The following is a 23421-nucleotide window of genomic DNA, read 5'->3' as shown; positions in this document are numbered from 1 at the left end:
CACTGTGTTATTCAGCATTTCGTAGTCTGTTTTCCTCAAAACCCAGCCGCTGAGAACATGGGAACGCCGCCTTAAAAGAGCACTGCATGGGAGAAAATGCAGGGGTGTCGGGTTTTGGGGGTTTTTTGTTTGTTTGTTTCGCTCAGGGGGACACGGCAAAACTTCGAAGGGGCTTCCCGGAGAGCCCGACTCGGGAACAGTCAGCGGACGACGCTCGGCGGGGCACGGCACCGGGCGCGACCCATGCTGCTGCCGCCGCCGGGCATCCCCGCGGGGCTCCGCTCCCTTCCGCGCCGCTCCGCCTCCCCCCCGTCCCGGGGCGGCCCGGCTCGCGGCGGGGCGGGCGCGCAGGCGCAGGGGGTGCGGGCGGCGGCGCTCGGCGGCGCTCGGCGGCGCGGCCCCAGTCCGCGCTGCAGCCGCCGCGGGGGCGCCACTACCATGAGCGGCCGCGGCCGCCCCTGCGCGACTCACGGGCACCGGGCGCACCAGACGCCGCCGGCCCCCCCCCGCCGCCGCCGCCGCCGCCGCTGCGCACCCCCGGCCCCCGAGCCCGGCGCTGCAGGATGCCGGGGGGCAAGAGAGGGCTGGTGGCACCGCAGAACACCTTCCTGGAGAACATTGTCCGGCGCTCAAGCGGTGAGAGATCCCCTCCATCCCTCCGTCCGTCCATCCATCCACCCCCCTCCGTCCGTCCATCCATCCATCCATCCATCCATCCCCGCGGCGGCTCCTCGGGGCGCGGCGGCTCCGCGCCTGCTGCCCCGCTGACGGGTCCCGCTGACGGGTCTGTGCCACAGCGGTGCCTTCAAGGAGTGGGGTCTGCCCGGGGTGAGGGGCTGCTGTTCCCCGCCGGGCTCCACTGGCCCCTGCCCTCCGCCGCCTTTTCCCTGTCCCCCCTCACTTTTTCTTACATCGTTATTGGTACTATGAATTTGTACCTTTTTTTTTTTTTTTTTTTGGTGAGCCGCTTCTGAAAATAAGTAGTCATTATTTACGTTTCTAATATCCTCTCTGCTCGTCGGGTCATTTTTTTTCCTTCGTGTTCTTTAGTTCTCCAATAATTGGGCTTGTGACTATTGTCATTCAGCATTTCGAAGTCTTTGCAATTCTGTGACACTTTAAAGTCTGTGGCAAACGTACTGGGAAAGAGGACGAGGGAGTGACTGTGATTTGGGTGATGGTAAATCCTGTGGTTGAGCAAATACGTAAAGAACTGTCCGTAGTTGCTCATCTACGGCTTCTCTGTTAGGTGACTATTCACAGGACTGGTTCAGGACTGTATAGCCATCGGATTATTCCTTGCTGCTGGAGTTAATTTTATCCTTTCATCCAGTGCAAAGCACTGTACTGTATACAGCTCCATCAAAGTTACAATGTGGTTGCAGACCACCGTGTCTCTAGGAGCATCAACGTAGATGCTGCTTTAAGCAAGTCTTGTGCTAGTTACGTTTCTTTTTTATGTAGTCTTTGCACTGGCACATAACTACGGAAACATGAGTGTTTGCACAAATTAAGTCCGGTAAAAGACCTTGACTTTGTATCTGCTAGAAGATATCTGCATGGACAGCCCAAGTTTAGGGCGACCCTGCCGTACCAAAGCACTGCTGTGCCAGCGTGCATCTGGGACGTGAATGGGAAAGGTGGGCAGAGCAGAGCATTGAGAAAAGTTGCCACATTATTATTAATCAAGACACTGATGTGATGTGAAATCATGCTGAAAAGTGTTCCCTTCTGCCTTTCTATTGCGCGATTCTGGGTTTACCTCACATTCATACTGGTGTGGTCTGGTGTGCTGGATTGAAGTTGATTTTGATGGCAGGTACTAAATTAGTGATTCATTGACTTCCACAGGAGCAGGAGTGGGCGGAGGACCTCGAATTTGTTTAAAAATGTTGTGTGTTAAAATGCCAGCCTTGTATTAAGGCATCAGCCTTTTTTTGCGGGGCTTCCTCCCTCTCTTGTTGCCCGTGTCAGTCCTGTGGTCAGCTGCCGACTCCCTGTCAAGCTCTAGCTGCACCATCGCTAAGAGCTAGTTTCCCGCAATAGTGTATTTATTTACCAGAATATTAAATACAAGCTTAATTAATAGGGGTTTATATAACACTTTCCCTCTGACAATTTCAAAGCGCTGGGTGGAATTTAATTACACTTCACAGCTCCTTGAGGAAGAGGACGCGCAGAGGCATTCCCAACCTGTTCTTTGAATTATGGTGTAAATGGGGGCTCAGGGCACTGGAGTTGTTTTGCCAAGGTCGTGTGGCAAGTCGGTGGCAGAGCTGGGAACGCGGTTTGGGATTGCCATGCTTTTGTATCATGCTCTAATTAAATCATATATCCCCCCTGGTGAAAGCTCAGTAAAGCTTTGAGATGTCAAAAACTGTAAAAGCTCAGAAGGCTTTCGAACATTATACTTTAAAAGCATGTATCCCCCTCTAGTTTTTAACTGGTCTAATTTGGGAGCATAAATCGTGCTGATCTGTTCATTTGTTCTTGCTTTTTCTCTGTCACTGATGATGCCTAAGCATGATGCTACAGAGGCAAATCTGCCTCACTGAACAAAAAAGCAAAAAACTGGATTGGGAATTTGTTTTTAACTCGTGTAAGTGATCAGCATTGTGCCCTGAAGCATGATTTAGTTCTTATCTTTGTCATCCAGGACATAACCTTACTTGCCCTTTATAGAAATAGTAATTTTCATTGGATTCAGCACTGTTTAATCCAAACTTAATGGTATCCAGTAGAGCAAATCTGGTTCAAGTGTCTCCTGCCAGTGCTCGGTAGAAGGCAAGGATTTGGTCTGCTGACTGTGTGCTGGGTTTTGTTTTTATACTTGGAAACACCAGTTTACAAGAGATTTTTCCTTGACAAGTTGAGCAATGGGATGAAGGAAAGGCTGATGAGTGTTTTTTAAAATACATCTTCAGCGTCCTCAAAAAAAGCCCTTCTATCACCTTTCCTGGTTAAAGAACACTCTCTTTTGAGATTTCTCACACTTTGCAATCCCATTGCACTTCTTGACCATAAATCTTTTCTTAACAACCAGGAGAAGGTTTGTAGATAGATGGAATATCTTCTATTAAGTAACAGGTATGGCTGGAAAAAACAGACAGGCATTTTGGCAGATATGCTCTTCTTCAGGTGAAATGGAAGTACTGGTTTCAAAATGAAATGTAGGTGGAGACAAATTACTCAGAGTTGCCAGAGATGGATCTGAATAACAAGATTTATATACAAAATTGCAATAATTTTAAAATGTGCAAAGTCAGAACATAGTGGGAGCACGGTGCGCAGACTTAGTGTGGTGGGCAGCCTGGTGTTAAAAGCAATCGTATATTCAATTTTCAGCATTATTTACACATCTTCTGTTTAGTAATGTCGTGAACCTTTCCTTTTCACTCCAGCTTTGGCTACGAATCTGGTTAAAATTGTGGGAGAAGCACTCAGGGTGAGTCAGCCATGAGCGAAGCATCAAAAAGCTGAACAGAAAGGAATGGAGCGGCCATGGCTCCTCTGCTCTCCGCATGGAGCCGTGGGATTTCTGGGCTGCCCTGCCAAACATGCCTCTCCTAGCCAATGTGTTTGGGAAGGATGGAGCAACTGCCAAAGTGATAGGCGTGTCCCACAGTGTCCCTTTGCCCAGGGAACCTCTATTTTGGAGGCATCTTTATACCTTGGAGCTTGTGAAGTGTTTTAGAGCAGCAGCATACTTTGCTTTTTGGACAGCAGCAGGTTGTAGGTGCTTCCCAAAGCATTTGGTGGTAGACGGTAACCTCTAAGCTGCTTTGTGGGTCCTTTGCCCACACCATAGCTGAGCTCCAGTCCAGGAGAGACCAAGTCTATGGGGAGAAGTGGGGTCTGTCGTTAGACCAGTTGCTGCCATTGGTAAAAAGGGACAAGCCCTCAGGACATGCAGCCATATCTTCAGGGTAATCTCAGTGCACTCTCTGCAATCTTTTTTTTTTTTCCCCCCCTTTAAAGCACAGTGAAAATACATCAAGTAAAGGTCTTATCTGAGGCTCGCAAAGATTGATATGATCTCGCTACAGCCTTGACTGTGCCCTGGATCTTAAGAACACCAGGTGTTTTGCTGAGCTGAAAGAAGTGTTCTGTGAGAGCACTGGGTTAAATCACATTCAGGTGACTGCCTTTTACTGCCATTAGTAATTTGGACTTTTAATAAGGGCCTTCCGTAGGGCAATGTTCTCTCCTAAGATGTTCTCAGCAATCTGTGCCTATTACTAATATCACTGGTTCCTTCTTCAGTGCATTCAGCGCTCCTGCTGATACTGACCTTGGCTCAGCATCGTGGAGGTCCAACGGGTACAGAATTGGGCAAGTCTCTAGAGCAGGGCTGGGCTTTGTGGACCTGGCCCGCATGCTGAGCGATCCGGCGAGTTGAGCCACGCACACCGGGACAGCGAATTGCGTCTGTCTTGTGTGTCCATCTTCACCCTTCACATATTCTAACAGCAAAAGCATTAAGCTTGTGTTAATGGCATAATTCGCTTTTATGGTAGAGGATGAGTTTGGGAAGAGGTTAACTCTAGGACTTTGCAGCAATATGCAATAAAGAGTGCTAACAGTTTGGAAGAGGGGCTTAATTTAGTGAAAGGCTGTATATAGTCTTAACTGTATGATAAGCGTCATCATTACTGATTATTGCTTCTGTTGCAATAACTCTTTAGAAGCTTCCTTGGGAAAATGGGTCTTTCAGGTCTTTCACAAATGTATTGTGACATTTGGGCTGAAATCTCGGTTCTGTAAGGCTTACATGGGAATTTTACCGTGAGCTTTAATGAAGCTAGCATTTAATTCCTGGCCTTCTTCAGCTTTGTGCCATGTTCCTACAAAGCAGTTCCTTCAGACAGAGCTTCATGCCCCACTGGGTCCCTGTGACTTTGATGGGCGAAAAGGATCAGCCCTGTTTGCAGGTGACTGTGTTGTCAAGGCAGGTTACCCAGGAAGGGAGAGGGAAATGAGTGTCAGATCTGTAGCACTCAGATACCCTTTTCATTTTTATTACACTGGTATTATAAATAAAATAAGTGTCTGTTGAATCTCCTGTCCTTCTTACTAGCCCATGTAGCGTACCCAGTGTCTTACAGGCAAGATGACAAAATGTTGTTCTCATGGGATGGGATACATGTAGGCTCCTCTCCCCTAAATTAAAACAAGCTGCATTTTCATCTCACCCAAATTAAGTTCCACATGCTGCAGAGAGAAAGTTCTTTAAAGCAAGTTACTTCAAGTTCACAGGATGTCTTTTGTTGAGGATCCTCAAAGAAAAATCTGGACCTCAGCAGTTCCCTAAATCTCTACATAAAGACACCATAAACTGTGGGGCAAAAGTTTCCATCCTCCAGTTCAGTTGACTGCGGAGAAGTTACTGAAGGGATGACCAAGGAGCTTATGTCATTACGGCTTGCTTTGGCATTCGAAGACACAGGGTTCCTTTTGCAATTTCTACGACTGTGGGGGGCCTGTTGATATGTAAATCAATGCAAAGTGGATTTTTTTACACTAAGAAGCATTACTAGATGACATTTGTGAGGAGTTTTCAATTGGAAGACCCCGCTTTCTTTACTTTTCAAGTTGGTTTGCTGAATGCAGAAAGATTAAACATATCTGATTACTGCTGAAATCGGGAGAGGTTTACACGGTCTAAATTTATTTTTTCTTTTTAAACTTGATTATGGCTACTCTATACCATTGTATTTAGAAAGCCAAATAATGCCGTATTGTTAGCTAAAGGGATAGCTGGATTTCCCTGAGGTCTGATCAACTGCTTTGTAAATTGTGTGTTTTCTCTTTCTAATATTTCTTTCTGTGCGTATCGCTGGTGACGGGATGGGGAGATGGGAGAGACGTTGTTCTCTGCTGGAGGAGGCTTGAGCGCTGCTGAGCACTTGCCACAAGAGGTCACTGCAAGAGTTGTTGCATTCCCAGGTTAATGTTTAAATCTGAGCGAGAAGAGAAAAATGAAATTATTGATTTATTTTTTTTTTTAAAGTAAACATCCAGGTTTTTTATTGCTGTTGGAAGGAGTATACAGCCAAAGAATAATGTCGGGAAGTTAAGTGAGCTGTGGAAATACATTTAACTACCCTGGTTAACAGAGTACTGTTCAGCGGTTAACCAGGATTTTAAGTTATTTTTCCAGAAAGCTAAGGGAATCGTATTTTCTGGTTTGATAAAATGAAGTAACAGAAGATTTTGGGGTTAGGACTCTAATGACCCGTGATACTTGTCTAACCAGCACACTCAGTCACTGGCTATTTTAAATGCCAAGCCCTGGGAAACCCATATAGCCAGGGCCCGATCCTGCACCGGCGCGTGGCGGCGGGAGCGAGGCTGGCTGCTGGCTTGTGAATAGCCCCTTCGGCAGCACCCCGCTCTGGGCTGGGACCCGTCCTGGTGATAGTTTTGCTTCAGCCACTTGCAGAAAGAGGGGAGCGCAGGAGAGGCAGATGATGCTCTGCCAAAACGGGTTTTTTGAGATACAGCCAGGCTCTGTGAAACTGCAGCCAGGACTAGCTGTGGGCTGAGTTTTTGCAAGAGGGGGCCCTGTGGCTGAACAACTACTGTTACCACAATTTTCTCATCTGGGAATGTGAAGCAAGCACTCTTGTTTGTATAAAGCTAAAATCTGATTTTTGGTAGGTCCCCTAGGGTGTCTGTGTGCCTTGAGTGAGAGCTACGGTGTGCTCCAGTTTAAATTTAGTCTCACTACATCTGTGTTGTGTTCTGTATAATTTTAATAGAGAACAGATTCAGCAGTGGCATTTAAAGATAACCAGGATAGGGAAGGATTAGTTTAACTTTAAGATAAATGAATGTGTGGGGGAGAACCTGAGATCAGAATTGTATGAAATGTCATTTTGCAGGCAACTCATAGGGACGTTCTCCTGTCCTTATTGACTCAAAACTCCTGGGGTCGATGATGTTGTGCCACAATAAGGCAGGGTCCGCGCTGTTTGTGGGCTTTCACAGTCAGAATGATTAAAGTTAATTTTTTAAGTTTTCAGGAGGTAAATTCAGGCAGACTCGAATCTTTCTTCTTGAGCTCACTTGCTAAATTGCTGAAAGCGACCGTGTTCCCAGCTAAGTGACTTGCACGTGGATTTAATATTTCAGCCAGTGCTGGTTTATTTATCTTTTGTTTTATTTGAGGAGCACTTATTTGGGGCAGGAAATAGATCACTTTAGTGTAGTTGGTACGGTGGCATCTTGCTCTGGGTTTAGCCCTCTTCACACTTTCATAATATGAGTATTAAATAAAAACAACGCTGGTACAGAAAAGTGACGTAAAGAGCTAGTCCTTTGAGAGAGATTTTTGCAGGCAAGCAACGCTTAATGTGCTGGATAAATTGGATGACACTGACGTTTTGCATGCTTTAAAGACACCGGGGAAATAATAGCTTTGTTAGAAAACAGCAACGTGGTTTTATAGTAAGGAGTACAAAGTGCTGGTGGAGGTTGCCGCTTCAAGCACAGCGGTTTGTCTGCGGCCGGCCCCGCAGCTGGAGGGGTGTTGTGCCCGTTGAGGCTGATTTCAGAAGGCAGTGCCCTCCAGAAGGGGTTAGGATTTTCTGTTTTAGTCTGTGGGGATGCACTACATCTTGAGCATGTGGTTGGGGTCACTGTAAATAACACCGGTAGAAATATGTATTATCAGGGCCAAGACTTGCTCAGGAGAGCGAAAAGAAAACAAAAAATGAGAACATTTTTTAGGACGACCCCCCCCGTCCCCAGCACACACACAGAGGAGTCCCATGAGTTTTCCAAGATGGTCTAAACAAGACTGCAGCAATATGCTGACCCTGTGTAGTTATAAGGAGAGTCAGCTGACAGCAGTTTAAGTGGTTTGGGGCTTTTATAAGACAGCATTAGCAAAAAAGGCAAATTCCAGACGTTTCACAGACCCTGTCAGGTCCGTGCTGCATTTGCTCCGCAATGGGAGGGCGGTAATTCTGAAGGACAGCTCTGTGTAAAGTTGCTTGAGTTAGGAGTTTATTCCTAGATGAAAACACTGCTTCTTTTTATTATAATAATAATTATTATTACTTGTGTTCCGCATTTTTTAAAACATCTTTTCAATGGTGACTTTTCTAAAAAGATTAGTTGCCTGTTTTCTTGGGGTTAGATGGAATTCCAAAATGGTGATTTAAACAATTTTGGTTACAAGTGGTACCCAAGCATTCTTGAGAAAAGATGATTAGAGGCAACGTTTCTCACTTGGCTAAGCATATCTCCTGGAATGATTTAGCTGTTCTTGCTCTCCTGTGATTACATAACATGAATTTTACACTGCTTTGGGCATTTCACTGCTTAAAAAAAGTTGCTTGTGCACTGTAGTCTTTTTTTGCTTGTTTTTAAACAAAACAAGGCTCAGTGCTCTGTTGAGTATTAGCTATTGCAAGATAGATTAAAGGCTTGCTGCTCTACAGTATGGGCTGCCTTTACACAAAAGAGCCTTTTTACATAATAGAAGCACAGCAACAGCAAATACAGTGCCTATAATAATAATTTTCCTCAGCTGTGTTTTCCAACTTGAAGTTTTGCTAAATGTACGCCTCTAATACCCCAATTCCTTGCCATCAGTATTAAACCTTATAAATAGGAGAGTTATATTAGCTAATAAAAAGACTTCCTAAGAGGAATCTAGCAACTCTGAGGCAGGCGAGTCTGCTGGCTGAGGCTGCTTCACCTCACTCTTATAGATAGACACTGGTGTTTAGACGTGTCTGGTCAAAGAACTTACACAACCTGCAGATTTGTGATTTGGGCTCTCTACAATATATCAGAAAGGGGGATGGGTAGAGAAAATGATTGATGGAGTCAATGACATCAAGACAAGCTTAGAAATAATAAATATTGACTCTTATCTCTAAGGAAATGGGAAGTGGAAATGCATTTTCAGGGCATCGCAGAAATCCAAGCAAGGATGAATGCGTTACCAGACATTTCAGGCTAATCATTGTGCAAGTTTTGAAGTTAGCTGCATGTTAATATTTTCAAAATATGAGATATCACCACATGGTAATCTGGATCACAGTTGCATAGAGTTTCATATACTGGATCAGACCATTGGCCTGTCAGATTTATTGTCCTGCTTTCAGTGATGGCCAGTGTTTAGCCTCCATAGTAACATACTTGTGAGGTCGGGTGCTGCTGAATATGGAGAGAGAAGACTTTCCTTTCTGGGCCACAGCACAGATATTGCACAGGTCTTACCGCAGAGTGCAAGCTGTATTTATGCATTGCCATCCGTAACTTTGGCAATCCTTGGCAATCCCTGTTGTGATACTGTTCTTTCAGTGAACTCATGGTGTACTTGAAAACTGAGTAAATTCAGATGTTCTGGTGTAGGCAGAGTGGCTGAATTCGGTGTTGTCCAGTTATTAGTAGCTAAGCTGTGTTAAGAAATACTTTTCCTTGAGAATACCTCCAATATAATATATTCTTTAAAAAAACCCTAGCTTGCAGAATATAGCTCTTGTGTATTGAATCCAGCAGGAAGACAGCTGTGGAAATCCTAGTGCTTGTGTCCTTGCTATGCTCATCACCCTGGAATTTGCAGACCTTTTGTTGGCTCCTTTTCTTTTTCTTCTGAAGAAGATGCAAACCACCAGTCTTATCTGTTGAAGACTAGAGCAGGGAAGGAGAGCTTGCCTCCTCCATGAAGGGAGTCCAAGCCTGGGTTTGTCTTGCAGAAGGCATCTGCCCTGGGCGGGGAGACCTTGGTGTGTGGCATTGCAGGGCTCATGCTCATGCTTTAGAAAAGACTGGTCGTGTAAAATTCCTTTGGCTCACTACAAAAAAGATCTTTGGTATGAACTAACTGATGTGGAGTGTAGGCCGTCAGAGGAAGTGGAGGACCAGGAGTGAATCTGGGATTTGATGATGGAGCCACATTTGATGATGGAGCCTGCAGCAACGCTGGCTGGGCATGTCCCTGGGCTGTCATTGGGTCAATAGCTGCGGTCTAGGTGCGTTACCTCCCTGTTCTGTGCCATGAGTATGGATGTATCTCAGGAAGGAGCAAGACCTATGGGCAGGTCTGTAGCACACTTATCTTTCCCTATACCTGATCTGCTCAAATGAAGACTTGGCTTGTGCTAAGGGGCTGCTACGGGACTTCACCACAGAGTCATCACAGCAGGGCACAGGAGGACATCAAGGTGCCCTTGGCTGAGGGTCCTTGCTTTGGAGCTGCTGGCAAAGGAGGCCAGGAAGAACACACAGCCAGTTGTGTTTGAAAGGGAACAGACTTGTCTTTGGTGTCAGGCTGCCCTACGGCAACTGGAGATGGAGAAGAAATGAGGTTTTCCAACCCTTGTCTCTTACACCAGGTTCAAGCAGCAAGGTGGAAATTGAACAGAGTAGAATTTGGCATAGTCAGACTGATGGAAATCTTAACACAAAACACATCTGTGACTGACCTTTCTTAGTGAGGAAACCATCTAACTGAGTTGTAGAAATACGGAAGTCAGGCATGCAGATGGATTTAGTCCAGGACTGGCTGTTAGGACCCAACCACAGGGGAGGTAACTGCAGAAATGGACTTCCATGAGTGGTTAGTGATGATGATGTGATATCAAGCAGGCTATTCTCCAACTACACAAAACTCCTAGAAACCCTAAGGTTGTATTTTGTACTAAGGCGTCTCTGTTGTTGACCAAGGTTAGGCTTCAAAACAGAGACATGTTAGAGAATATACAAGGAGTCACAGCAGAGGACTCAAAGCAAAAATGCCTCTGTGTCCCTTTGCACTCTGCAATTTTAAGAAATTATGGCCAAAAAAGAGGTTCTCTCAAAGTGTCCTGTCATCCAGTATGCAGTTTGGATGTTTACAGCTGGGTATGGACTGGCTAATGTAAGGTAAATCTGCCTGGAGTTTTGATCTGGAGAAACTGTAGAAATAGGGAAGAATTAATATGTGACTTTCTTCCTTAAATTTTATCAAGCTGCTCACTTGAGCAGCGGCATTAATGAAACATGGCTTCCTATGGCTTTGTGCCCACAGTTAGATTCATTGGTCTCTAACAAGATGCAAACACTGATTCAAGATTTTTCTTCAGTTGCAATAGGACACATGCATACATATTCACGTGCTGAGCATGGATGAATAAGCCTTATTTGTTTAGGAGACAAGGGTAAAAAAGAAGTCAATTAAGTAAAGGACAATTCATGGCGACAAAAGAAAACACATTCTAATATCTGGTCAAGTTTCTAGTACATATATCTGATCTAACATTACAAATACTTACAAATCTACCAAGGTACTTCTAATGTCTATTTTTTTTCTAATTTTACGGGATTTTTTTTTTTTAAACTATGAATAGTTTGGCTTTATGTTTTGTTCTCTCCTGAGTTCCTGCTGATTTGATCAGTTTAATGAATGCCTTATCAAGTATTTGGAGACCCTCAGGTGTGAAGAAGTATAAAATCCATAGAAGACAACCATTAAATGCTGTATGTCGGCTGCTGGCTGCAAGACGTATCTTCTGTTGCATACTTTGTGTCCTGAAACAGTTGTGTGATCAAGATTATGTCTGTTGGACAGGGAGGCTTCAAAGCAGGGTTATCTGCTTTTGGACTTTGGTCCTCTGGGGAGCACCCAGATGTTTAGAGCATCCACGAGTGAGTTTGGTACTGCAGTCTCTCATCGCCCAGGGTGTGCCCATTGGATCTGGAGACGTGAGCAAAACTTTGGCGAAAGATAATCCTATAAAGACATCTCTTTCCAAATCTAACCAGAGGACTTGTAATATTGATTGTTTCCCTGTTGGATGGGAAATTAAGAATTGCTCCTGTTCTCTCCAGCTTCTGGGTGTGCTGGTGATAGGGTGGCTGCCACGGGGTGAGCCTGGGTGGTTCAGGGGGCTGGTGGTGTCTCCCCTTTTGCAAATTGGAGAAGATGCAAGGTGTTGGGGGAACATCATACAATGGGATGAGGTCCAGCCAACCCTTTGGTCCCCTGTGTTAGTGTCTGCGCTGTGCTGAGGAAAGCTGGGCTGAGTCCCCGGCGCAGAAAGGGCTGCGGAAAGCCAGGGAGATTTTATGTAATGCTCTGGCTTTACTCCATGTCTCCTGCTGCTTGCAGTGAAGGCACTTCCCTTCAGGTGGGAAAGCAAATTTTTAAAGTTTGTATTTAGGCTTAAGAATATTTGTGATGAATTCAAATAAATTCTTAGCGCTAGAAAGTGTTAGATTTTACAAAATCTAAACTTCTTTTTCTCACATTGGTTGGCTTTTAAATAGTTTTTAATCTGCTTTTCTATAAAAAATTCAATCATCTCCAGATTATTTTTTTCCAAATTGATGCTTAAAAAGAAAAAATACTATTTTTTTCAGTACGCTTTCCTTATTCAGCAGAATGATGTTTGTGTAATGTACAATCCAGTCACAGTTATAAATACTCTGAGAAGAGAGAGTGTAGCTCATGCAAACCCAGTGTCACTTTTAGGTGAAAATGAATGTGTGTGCCTGAGTATATGTCTGTAAGTAATTGGCATAATGGTTCTTTGGCTATTTTGAAGAAAATTTGTAAAAATCTCCATATTTTTTTTTTCCCCAACAAGAACTGCTGAAAGGAACGTTTCCTATTATTTCTGTACAGCAGTGATTGTTAATAGTTATATTTTAATAGCTTTTTAGCATCAGTGAATGGGACCAGTTAGTTCCATAGCTGCAGTCAAAATGAAATCGAAAACTAACAATATAAATAAAGAAAACTCTGAGGAACATCACAGACTACAATTTGAGAACCTCTACGGAGTGAAAATGTTATTTCTGAAACAAAATCAGGAATGTTTATGGTGTTGATGAACATAAAATCCCACAACATTCTGTTTAAGCAAAATGGGTATTTCCTTCTTTGGCAACGCCTTGCTAAAAGCAGGGACGGAAGAATCTTTCCCAGCTAGTGAATAAAACTGTTTTAGGACAAACTCAGAATGTGTTGGTGCCAATCTGTGCTTATAAACTGTAGGCACTGACTGAAAGAACAGATGACTGAAGTGATATTTAAACCTGAGTTCAGCCTCCTAGAAATACTCCCTGCCCATAATTTGCATTTACAGCGATGGATGCACGTTACTAGATGAGCCAAACCCACCTCTTTGCATTTTCAATAGTCTGCCACCGAAATTCAATACCTGTTTCGTGTTGTTTCAATGTGTAAGTCCCTCTGGCACTCGTCGGTTCCCCGATCACGCTGAATTTCCCTGTGGGTCACTTAGTATCCGCAGTCCCAGGCGTGGTGGGGCTCGTGGTGTACCGCGGGATGCGGTGGGTGCGTCTCGCCCCTCCCCAGCAGCTCCTGGCACTCTCTGTCCCTCATCACAGGGATGCTGGCTGTGTCCTGCAAAACAGACTGGGACCTGCCAGCAGGAAGCATTTCCGTGTCTTAAGCAAGGGAGTCAGCATCAGCGTCGGGCACGCATACAGCTCCCCATTTAAAACTCAGTTTGCAAGTTATTTTAATGTCGATTTCAAGATACGTGTAAAATGAAAATCAAACACGTTACCTTGCCCAGATGCTGTGAATAAATGAACCCTTTCTAAATTGTTAAAGCATTGGTGCTTGCATCAGTATTTTGGGGTGCAAGAAGCTGCTTACATTACTAGGAGTTATCCTGTTTCATCACAATTTCTTTTCTGATGCCCATTTTGATTTCAGTTCCTTTCCTTCTGAAATGTCACGATAGAAGTTACTGTCATGAATAACTCTTCATCTGCTGTGTAACACGTGGAAGTTTTAAATTTACTTTGCCGCTGACAACAGCCCTTTCTCTCTTTTTCTCTTTTCAGAATCCAGTTTTTTGTTGGGAAATGCCCAGATTGTGGACTGGCCCGTAGTTTATAGTAATGACGGTTTTTGTAAACTCTCTGGATATCATCGAGCTGACGTCATGCAGAAGAGTAGCACTTGCAGGTATGCTGACTGTCTGTTCATTGCCACTCAATGCACTTCTAAAATTACAATCTGCTGGGAAGAACAATGAGGTTTTGGAAAAGGGATTGATGTAGGAAAAGCGTTGTTTTGCAAAAATTAAAGTATTGAAAGAGGCTTTAAATGAATGAAACCAGCAACTTATCCAGGACATGGTAAAGCACTTAGAAATTTATCCTGGCTAATATGGGTATGAATGTGCTCTAGCTAATGATCCAATAAAGAAAGTGGGTTTTTAGGTAATATATTTCATAGGCTTTTTTTACTGGATTTTTGTTAATTCTCCTGTTATCATGCCAGGAGGCAGCAGGCTATTCTGTAGCCCATGTTGGTCCCTGTTATTACACACACACACACACACACACACAGAGCACAGTAATGTGCAAACTGCATCTTTATTCCCAAGAGAGTGATTAAGCTGATGATATATTTACTTTAAGCATTGCAGCTTTATGGCTTTTTCCTTTTGTTGGTAGTCTTTCAGGAGCAGGGAGCTGTGATTTATGGTTAGGTATGCACCTGCGCCTTGTCTGCTGCATCCTTTAAAAGGAGATGCTTTGGGGAAAGACTAAATCCCTAATGCGTGTGCAAGTACTTGTGTGCATGAGCAAAGTAAACGAGGGGCAGAGGCAATAACGAGTGGCTGAGGTACAAGTCTGTGTAGGTTTTCCCGTATGTGTTCAGGGAGCGACCAACTCCAGGGCACTGGGAGGAGAGGGGCTGCATATCTACAGAGATGATTTTTGGGAGACCGGTGCTGCCAGACACTGATCCTTGGCTGATGCTTCAGCTGGCAGGGGCAGGGCAGGCAGCAAGCCTGTCCTTGGATGTCAGTCATCGCTTACTCCAAAACACGATATGTGCTGACCTGTGGTCGCTGCTTTCATCTGCCGGGAAGGAGAGAAAGCCTTGGGGGTCCAAGGTTGCTCTGTACAGCCCAGTGTCCTCTAATGGGGAAGAGATGAGCACGTGCTGCTGAAATAAAATATTCATTCACACATCAGCCACAGAGTCTATATACTCAGTGGGGCTGAAAAAACAGCCTTACTGCAGCCGTCCGGATATACGTACATGCATTCCCTGCTGCTCTCTGCTATCCTGTATATTGAACTGTATAAGTCTGCTGTGAGCCAGCACTTCTATAGTCTGTGCACATTAAAAAAATTACAAATACAGAATGAGATTGTAGGAAGATGTTGAGGAAGTGGAGGTTTACTGATACTTTGATAATGATTCCCCTGTGCCTCAGATACTGAGGGCATCAGAGGTTTATTCCATCTGAGTGCTTTTTGTGAATGTGATGGGCTCTAGTTACCATTTGTAAGGATCCTGTGTTGACCATGTTCAGGCAGACCGTACAGGTGAATCATACAGACGCAAATTCAAGGAGGAGTCTTTGTGGAAAATAGAATTGGTAGCATTTTTTTAGCATAAAGAATTTTTCTTTAATCTTCATTCTATACATCCGTCTCTGGATTTTGGAGAGGCCTCCCTACTGTCAAAGCATGGCTAGTACTTCCTTTGTGTCTGAGTCTTAGCTGGTGCAGTTATGTATGCAATGTAATGTTTCCAGCTTCTTCACAGAATCTCAGAATCACTAAGGTTGGAAAAGACCTTCGAGATCATCAAGTACAACCATTAATCCAGCACCACCGTGTCTCCTAAACCATGTCCTGAAGCGCCACATCTACATGTTTTTTGAACACTTCCGGAGATGATGATTCCACCACCTCCCTGGGCAGCCTGTTCCAATGCTTGACCACACTCTCGGTGAAGAAATTTTTCCTAATATCCAATCTAAACCTCCTCTGGCGCAACTTGAGGCCATTTCCTCTTGTCCTATCACTAGTTATTTGGGAGAAGAGACCAACACCCTCATTGCCACAACCCCCTTTCAGGTAGTTGTAGACAGCGATAAGGTCTCCCCTCAGCCTCCTCTTCTCCAGACTGAACAACTCCAGTTCCCTCAGCCGCTCCTCATAAGACTTGTGCTCCAGACCCCTCACCAGCTTTGTTGCCCTTCTTTGGACACGCTCCAGCACCTCAACGTCCTTCTTGTAGTGAGGGGCCCAAAACTGAACACAGGATTCAAGGTGCAGCCTCACCAGTGCCGAGTACAGGGGCACGATCACTTCCCTACTCCTGCTGGCCACACTATTTCTGATACAGGCCAGGATGCTGTTGGCCTTCTTGGCCACCTGGGCACACTGCTGGCTCATATTTCAGCCAGCTGTCAACCAGCACCCCCAGGTCCCTTTCCGCCGGGCAGCTCTCCAGCCACTCCTCCCCAAGCCTGTAGCGTTGCATGGGGTTGTTGTGACCGAAGTGCAGGACCTGGCACTTGGCCTTATTAAACCTCATACAGTTGACTTTGGCCCATCGATCCAGCCTGTCCAGATCCCTCTGCAGAGCCCTCCTACCCTCCAGCAGATCAACACTCCCACCCAACTTGGTGTCATCTGCAAACTTACTGAGGGAGCACTCGATCCCCTCATCCAGATCATCAGTAAAGATATTGAACAAGACCAGCCCCAGAACCAAGCCCTGGGGAACACCGCTTGTGACCGGCTGCCAGCCGGATTTAACACCATTCACCACAACTCTCTGGGCTCGGCCATCCAGCCAGTTCTTTACCCAGCAAAGAGTAAACCTGTCTAAGCCACGAGCTACCAGTTTCTCCAGGAGAATGCTGTGGGAGACGCTGTCAAAGGCTTTACTAAAGTCCAGGTAGAGAAAGTCCACAGCCTTTCCCCCATCCACTAGGTGGGTCACCTGGTCATAGAAGGAAATCAGGTTGGTCAAGCAGGACCTGCCTTTCATGAACCCATGCTGGCTGGGCCTGATCCCTTGGTTGTCCTGCACATGCCCTGTGAGCACTCTCAAGACGAACCGCTCCATGATCTTCCCCAGTATGGAGGTCAGGCTGACAGGCCTGTAGTTCCCAGGATCCTCCTTCCGGCCTTTCTTGTAGATGGGTGTCACATTGGCAAGCCTCCAGTCTTCTGGGACCTCCCCTTTTAACCAGGACTGCTGATAAATGATGGAGAGTGGCTTGGCAAGCTCCTCCGCCAGCTCTCTCAGTACTCTCGGGTGGATCCCATCAGGTCCCATAGACTTGTGGGTGTCCAGGTGGCTTAACAGGTCCTTAACTGTTTCCTCCTGGATTATGGGTGGGTTATTGTGCTCTCCATCCCCATCTTCCAGCTCAGGGGGCTGAATACCCTGCGGATACCTGGTCTGGCTATTAAAGACTGAGGCAAGGAAGGCATTAAGTACCTCAACCTTGTCCTCGTCCTTGGAGACAATGTTCCCCACCATATCAAGTAAGGGATGGAGATTCTCCTTGCCTCTCTTTTTGTTCTTAACATACCTTTACAGCTGTGGCCAGATTGAGTTCTAGCTGGGCTTTTGCCTTTCTAATTTTGTCCCTGCTTGACCTAACGAGATCCTTGTACTCTTCGTGAGTTGCCTGCCCCTTCTTCCAGAGGTGATAAACTCTCCTCTTTTCCCTGAGTCCCAGCAAAATCTCCCTGTTCAGCTAGGCTGGTCACCTTCCCCGCCAGCTCTTCTTACGGCACATGGGGACTGCCTGCTCCTGCGCCTTTAAGATTTCCTTCTTGAAGACTGTTCAGCCTTCCTGGACCCCTTTGTCCTTCAGGACTGTCTCCCAAGGGACTCTCTCAACCAGTGACCTGAACAGACCAAAGTCTGCCCTCCGGAAGTCCATAATAGCAGTTTTGCTGAGCCCTCTCCTTACTTCGCTCACAACTGAGAATTCTATCATGTCGTGGTCGCTAAGCCCAAGACGGCCTCTGACCACCACATCTCTCACCAGTCCTTCTCTGTTTGTAAACAGCAGGTCCAGCAAGGCACCTCCCCTGGTGGGCTCACTCACCAGCTGTGTCAGGAAGTTATCCTCCACACACTCCAGGAACCTCCCAGATTGTTTCCTCTCTGCCATGTTATACTTATTCTTCGGAGACATCCCAGTCTTTGCAGATTAAAGAAGGGCTGGAGAGGTTTTCGGCACGGTCTGACATGCAACGTGTCACCTTCCAGAGCAATGCCTTTGGAGCAGCTCTCTAATGAAGAGCTGTGCAGCTGTATGCAATGGAAAATAATCTTGAAGGCAAATGGTGTCGTCTTAGGCTTACTCAGTAGAAGGTAATTGGAGGTTTTTTGGTATCTGGGGCTATTATTTATATTACTTTCTGAGTCAGGCTCTCAGTCCAGATTTGCTACAGTATGCCCAGATTACGCTACATTATACATAAAAATTGCTTTATACATAATGGTTGCTTTACAGTTCTAAAGCAAGTGCTCTGGGATGAGCGTGCTATGGTGCCACACCTTTATTGCAGGTTTTGAAAGGGTCTGTTTTTACAGCTTTTTAGTGCCAAAAATCCAACCAAAGAAAAATACACAAATACTGTAAATCTAGACCGTGATTTGAGTTATTGTTGTCACTGATCATGAGCGTGATAAAGGACAATTTATAAACTTTGCAATATTTGGTTATTTTGCCCCTGCCTATAAGGTATAGTACCTTCAAATAAGCTTTCACCCATGCTTTTCTCCTGGGTAGTCCAGCGAGTATTCACTATGTCCTCTTTCTCTCTGTCCCACCCCATACCCTACATTGGGGCTGCTGATGTGTCATCATTATGTTGAGTCTCAGGTGGTCTTGGCTGATACTGATAATAGGGAGGGGTGGATGGATAAACTGAAGGCACTGGAGGTGCGAGTGATTTTTGTTTCAGCTCAGGCAATGAGTTAGTCCTGTGACAAGTTGGTAATCCCTTTTTTCACTTCTTTCATCTTTTTAATCAGCAACAATGTGCCCATTGGCAGGAAAATCACTTAGAAATATCTCTGTACAAGTGCCAGTCTCCCTAGTTTCATGGGCCCTATATAAAAGGCACAGCGTACATCGAGGTCAGGCTACGTGAATATTGCACGATGGGAGTCAGTGTGTATTCTTTCTGGGTGCACGTGGCACCCAAGGTTGCATGTGTAGGCTGATACACAGAATAATTGGTGTGAGTACCAGGATTTTTAGGTGGAAGAACTTGTGTGCTGGTGGAGCATTGCTGTGTGAAATGAAAATGAGCTGACAGTCCAGGAGGAACAGGGCATCTGCAATTGCGACACCTCTAACGTTCAATTAACCATGCAAAACCCACTGTCTGGAGGTGCACCAACAGATTGACCAGCAAGGAGGAAAACCACTTGTTTCATGCCCAGTTGCCCACAGTCATGACAATGTATGTCTTCATGAATATGTTGAAAGAATAAACAGTTATAAAACATTAAAATCCAGTTTAATGTTGCAAGCAGTATCAGTGTTTTCTAATATTGTTGCTTATCAGTTAAGCTCTGTATTCTCATCAAGCCTTCGGAAGAGCAGGCACTCTTTGAGTGGCTGGTTAGTAGACCTCTCTGGCATTTTACACTTGGCATTTGCTCCAGGCTTGGCTTTGCTTACCCTGTAGGGTGGTTTTGATATTTATGTCTTGTACAGTTTGCACTGAAGACACTCGACAAGCACTAAATAACAAAAAACACGAGGCAGAAAAAGACAGAGTGATTGACTGAAGAAGTAGGAGTCCCTCCATGTGTACAAAATAGGGCAGACTAAATTAAATTAAACCTGTGATAAGCAAAGATCTTATATAACATACAGTAAGTGGCTTTGAGGTTTCTTTGGTGCTGTTAAAAATCGCCTTCTGAAAAATGTTTTTATTATTCCACAAGCCTATTCCAAGAGAGCCAATGTCTCTTTATATGTGAAAATAATGTAAGATTTGAGTAGTTCAGGTTTACTGCAATAATAAGCTGCCTTGTATTTAAAATATAAAGTTGATGGATTGTATTCAGCAGCACTAACTGGTATCGTCCACCACTCAGAACGCCAAGTACAGTTTGTCATTTTAACACTAATTAATGATGACTGTCTGTATTACAAGCCATGTAAAGTCAAGCACTTTGACAAATTCTTGTTATTTTTTCTTCAGGACTAAGAGAAACATTGTTTTAAATATCAAGGAAAAAATAAAGAGAAGTCAGTTGCACAACAGGGTGTGTGAAAACTACCAGCTCTTATTTTGTCTTGCAGACAGGAGAGCAATCTGCTTTACCTCATTAGTGCATTAAAAAAGGCATAGATTTAAAAAAAAAAATCAAACACTCTTTGTTGTCATCTCACATATAAATATATAAGAGGTTATCAGCTGAACTCGGGAAAGGCAGGCAAGTCATTTGAAAACGAGCAGTAGGTTGTGTTTTGCATTTCCTAAAGACGGCGTGTATGTTAATGGTAAGCAGTACCTTAACACAGCCTTGTGCCCTGGTAAAACCATTTCCCGATGTCAGTCACCGTGGTGGCATCTCCGTTACGTTGCTGTCCCAAAGGTACCAGTTACAACACTGTCATTTATCAATAGCTCTCCTTGTGTTACCGGTGAAGAAGCACCTGTGGCGTACAGACGTTGTAGTTACTCTGATGCCCCACATCTGCCTCTGTCACCCATGCTGGGCAGCACCTTGTGCTGGGAACTGCCCCGTTACCTCCCTTGGTTGGCTGTGTACAGAAAAGATTCATGGTCTGGCCTCATTGAGTGTTTTAATGCTTGTCGAGTCACTAACCACTATGCTGTTTTATTGTTTCTTTCAGAACAGTAGACATAAAAGAAATGTTTATTGAACCTTTGGAGGTCTGTTGATCAATAAAAGAGAAGCTGCAGTGAAACCACAGAGGCACTGATAGCTTTTCTCTTCTCTTTCATATTCTCAGGGTTGTTTGTTGTAGGTTTCAGCTGAAGCTCAACTGTTTGCGAACAAAGAAAATGAAAAAAAAAAAAAAGTCTGATCAATTAAAAGTATATTCATCCAAGTGTCTGAAAGCTTTTGTCCCATGTTCAAGTTTCCTTCAGTTCTGTAACTGGGAAATTGCAGAGAGTGGACTTCGCTTATTTTTAATCCAGGGAAGAATGGCAATGAAAGCTTGGCTGTTTCCTTACAAAGGCTTTCAAAAGTAAGGTCAGGGGTTTGGGTTTGCTCACACCAGCTGAAAGTCTGACCTGGAAAAGAATGCAAGATGAGATGGTCAAGTGGCAAGAAATTGCAGAGTTAAAATTACATTTTTATATTCTCAGTCTGGAGAAGGATGAGTCTCCAAAAGCGTTTTAATGTTTTCCATATTTTCACTGAAATATTAAAGAAAAGCAACATACAATAAGGAAAATTAGGGTGAATTTGGTTCTGTTTGGTAGTAGTGCAGACGTAGCTATACTGACACGACTCATACACTTGCTTTCTGTGCTGAATTTTCAGAGAATGTCAGTCATCACTTCTTAGTGGTTAAATCCTCCCTCCTTTTGTAATTGATATTTAGTAAAAGGATTCCAATTATCTTATTGTCCCAGGTGCATCTTGACAAGATTAGCTATGTAGCCATTGATTCAGCCAACAGCCTTTACCTGTAGTAGCTTCCATTCCTCCTCCAGAAGCTTTTTCAAGAGGATTGAACAAAATTTGGGAGGTTTTAGAGGTTTTGTTCAGTTTTCTCTGTTTTGACAGCAATATTCTCATGGCCTGCAGCTGTGGCAATAATGGTTTTATAGACTATCAGCTCTTTTTCTAACCATATATCCTTAAAGGTATGCTCAGAAAAGCACTTAATGAAACATTACGGTAGATTTATTTGCTGTCATTTACAGTAAAAAGGTGGTCATGGTTACTCACTATTGTAGGTTTCCTTGTGACACTCTAAATATTTAAATGATGTGTAAATCATAATTTGATAATAATCATAATGATAAACTTTCAATGACAGTTAATAGCATCGCCAATGCTTATGCCATTTAAGGTAACTGTAACAAAGTTGTTGCTTGTCTAGAAAAAAAGACAAACATTTTTTCTTTTTCAGTTTTATGTATGGTGAACTGACAGACAAGAAGACCATTGAAAAAGTCAGACAGACTTTCGACAACTATGAGTCAAACTGCTTTGAAATTCTCCTCTACAAGAAAAACAGTATGTATATTTGTGTATGGTGTTGGGAGTGATAATGCATATTTAAAGTATATAATGGACTAAAATAAATTTTCATTTAGATGTATGGGTAAATTTGGGGCACTCGTTGGAGAAGAAATGAGTATTTTGGTCGCCACAGCTCAAGAAAGGAGCTCTTTTTTCAGGATGAATGTTCGGATTGCCCAGAATAGTTGTTCCCTGCTGTCTCTAGTCTGACTCCTTCTTTCCAAAATATATTTAGTTTTGAGGATTGTTTCCCTGAAGGGAAACTGACTGGGTTAAGGGAAAAGAAATCCTGAATGAGGTTCCCCCACATCCCTCAGGAAACACCCTCATATCTCCACAAGTGAGAACCCAGACCATGGTTGCCAGCAGTGCCTCTGCGGTGCATAAACCAACACGTATGAGCTCTACTGAGAGTACTAAATTTGGTGCATAGCCCATGGGATTAACTAGAAAACCAGGGAATTTTGTAACTTAATGAGATGTAGGTCCTAAATCCCTTCCTCTTGGTGGCATTGAGTTTACAGAAGGTTGCCAGAATCAGGGAAGATTTTCTTCAGTTTGTCTTAACCATGAGTCACTCCAGGGACATTTTCTGTCCTGCTACGTATATGGGTAGTACTTCTGGCTTATCAATGTTACAGCACATACTAAGCAAAACTCGCACTGTTGTGTGGTCTCACGCTGGACTTGTGCAGTGTGGACATCTCTCCTGGGCTGGTGGTTGAAATTCCAGCTGTTGTCAGTGGAGATGAGCAGCCTCCTCCACTGGCACAGGCCAAGGTAGAAAGCCAAAACTGTCAGATGAAACATGCTCCAGAAAAACTGGTTCCTCTACACTGAGCAGACCAAATCTAGTGAACTGGGTCGGTGTCAAACACAAGCCAAGAGCAATCTTGACAGAGATGTTTTCTTCAGTTTGGCCTTACTTGCCCAATACAGGATGCAGCTCCTGTGGGGTCAGGGAGCTTTCCCCCTTGGTTCAGCTGCCTGGAGCCCAGTAGCTGAGGCCACGTTCCCCCCTGGGTGGACTTTGATGCTGGCATGGAGCACCTTGCTGGGGTGAGGCTGGAGGTTTCCTCTGCATGTCGTGGCTGAGGGAAGGTAATGGTGTGCCTCGGGAAAGAGCTAGCTGTGCATGCTGCCCCATTTCACTGCAGACTCACATAAACCTTTCATGACATTGGAGAGAGCATCCTGGATACCTTGTGTTCTTGAAATAAACTCACATGTTTTATTTCCGCTTTCCCTTTTTAGACTAAATCTTCCTGTACGTGTACTTAAACAGTGAGAAATGTCTTTAGATTTCTCCAGTTCTGCCTGCTTCAAAGCATTTTAGCCAACACTTTAATTAAAAAGAGAAGCGAGAGCGGCTATGAAGTCCAGCTGTTTCTGCAGGTGCCCAGGAGAGCCCTCCAAAGGACCTC

General features: G+C 44.4%; 1 protein-coding gene across 1 annotated transcript in view; it reads left to right on the top strand.

The window, feature by feature from the left end:
* Nucleotides 1-420: 420 nt before the first annotated feature.
* Nucleotides 421-23421, top strand: part of KCNH5 (potassium voltage-gated channel subfamily H member 5) — a gene marked incomplete at its 3' end in the record, with an annotated part of 164145 nt that continues 141144 nt past the window's right edge. Inside the window, exons 1-3 of the mRNA XM_082000469.1 lie at nt 421-636; nt 13816-13939; nt 21885-21991. Of these exons, the coding sequence (XP_081856595.1) occupies nt 564-636; nt 13816-13939; nt 21885-21991 (304 nt within the window). The 5' untranslated portion in view covers nt 421-563. The remainder of the gene's footprint in view (nt 637-13815; nt 13940-21884; nt 21992-23421) is intronic.

Source organism: Phaethon aethereus (genome assembly GCF_964289735.1).
Source record: "Phaethon aethereus genome assembly, chromosome: 5".
Classification (NCBI taxonomy): Eukaryota; Metazoa; Chordata; class Aves; order Phaethontiformes; family Phaethontidae; genus Phaethon; species Phaethon aethereus.
Note: the sequence above shows the minus strand (reverse complement) of the source record. Positions and strands in the feature narration are given on the sequence as shown.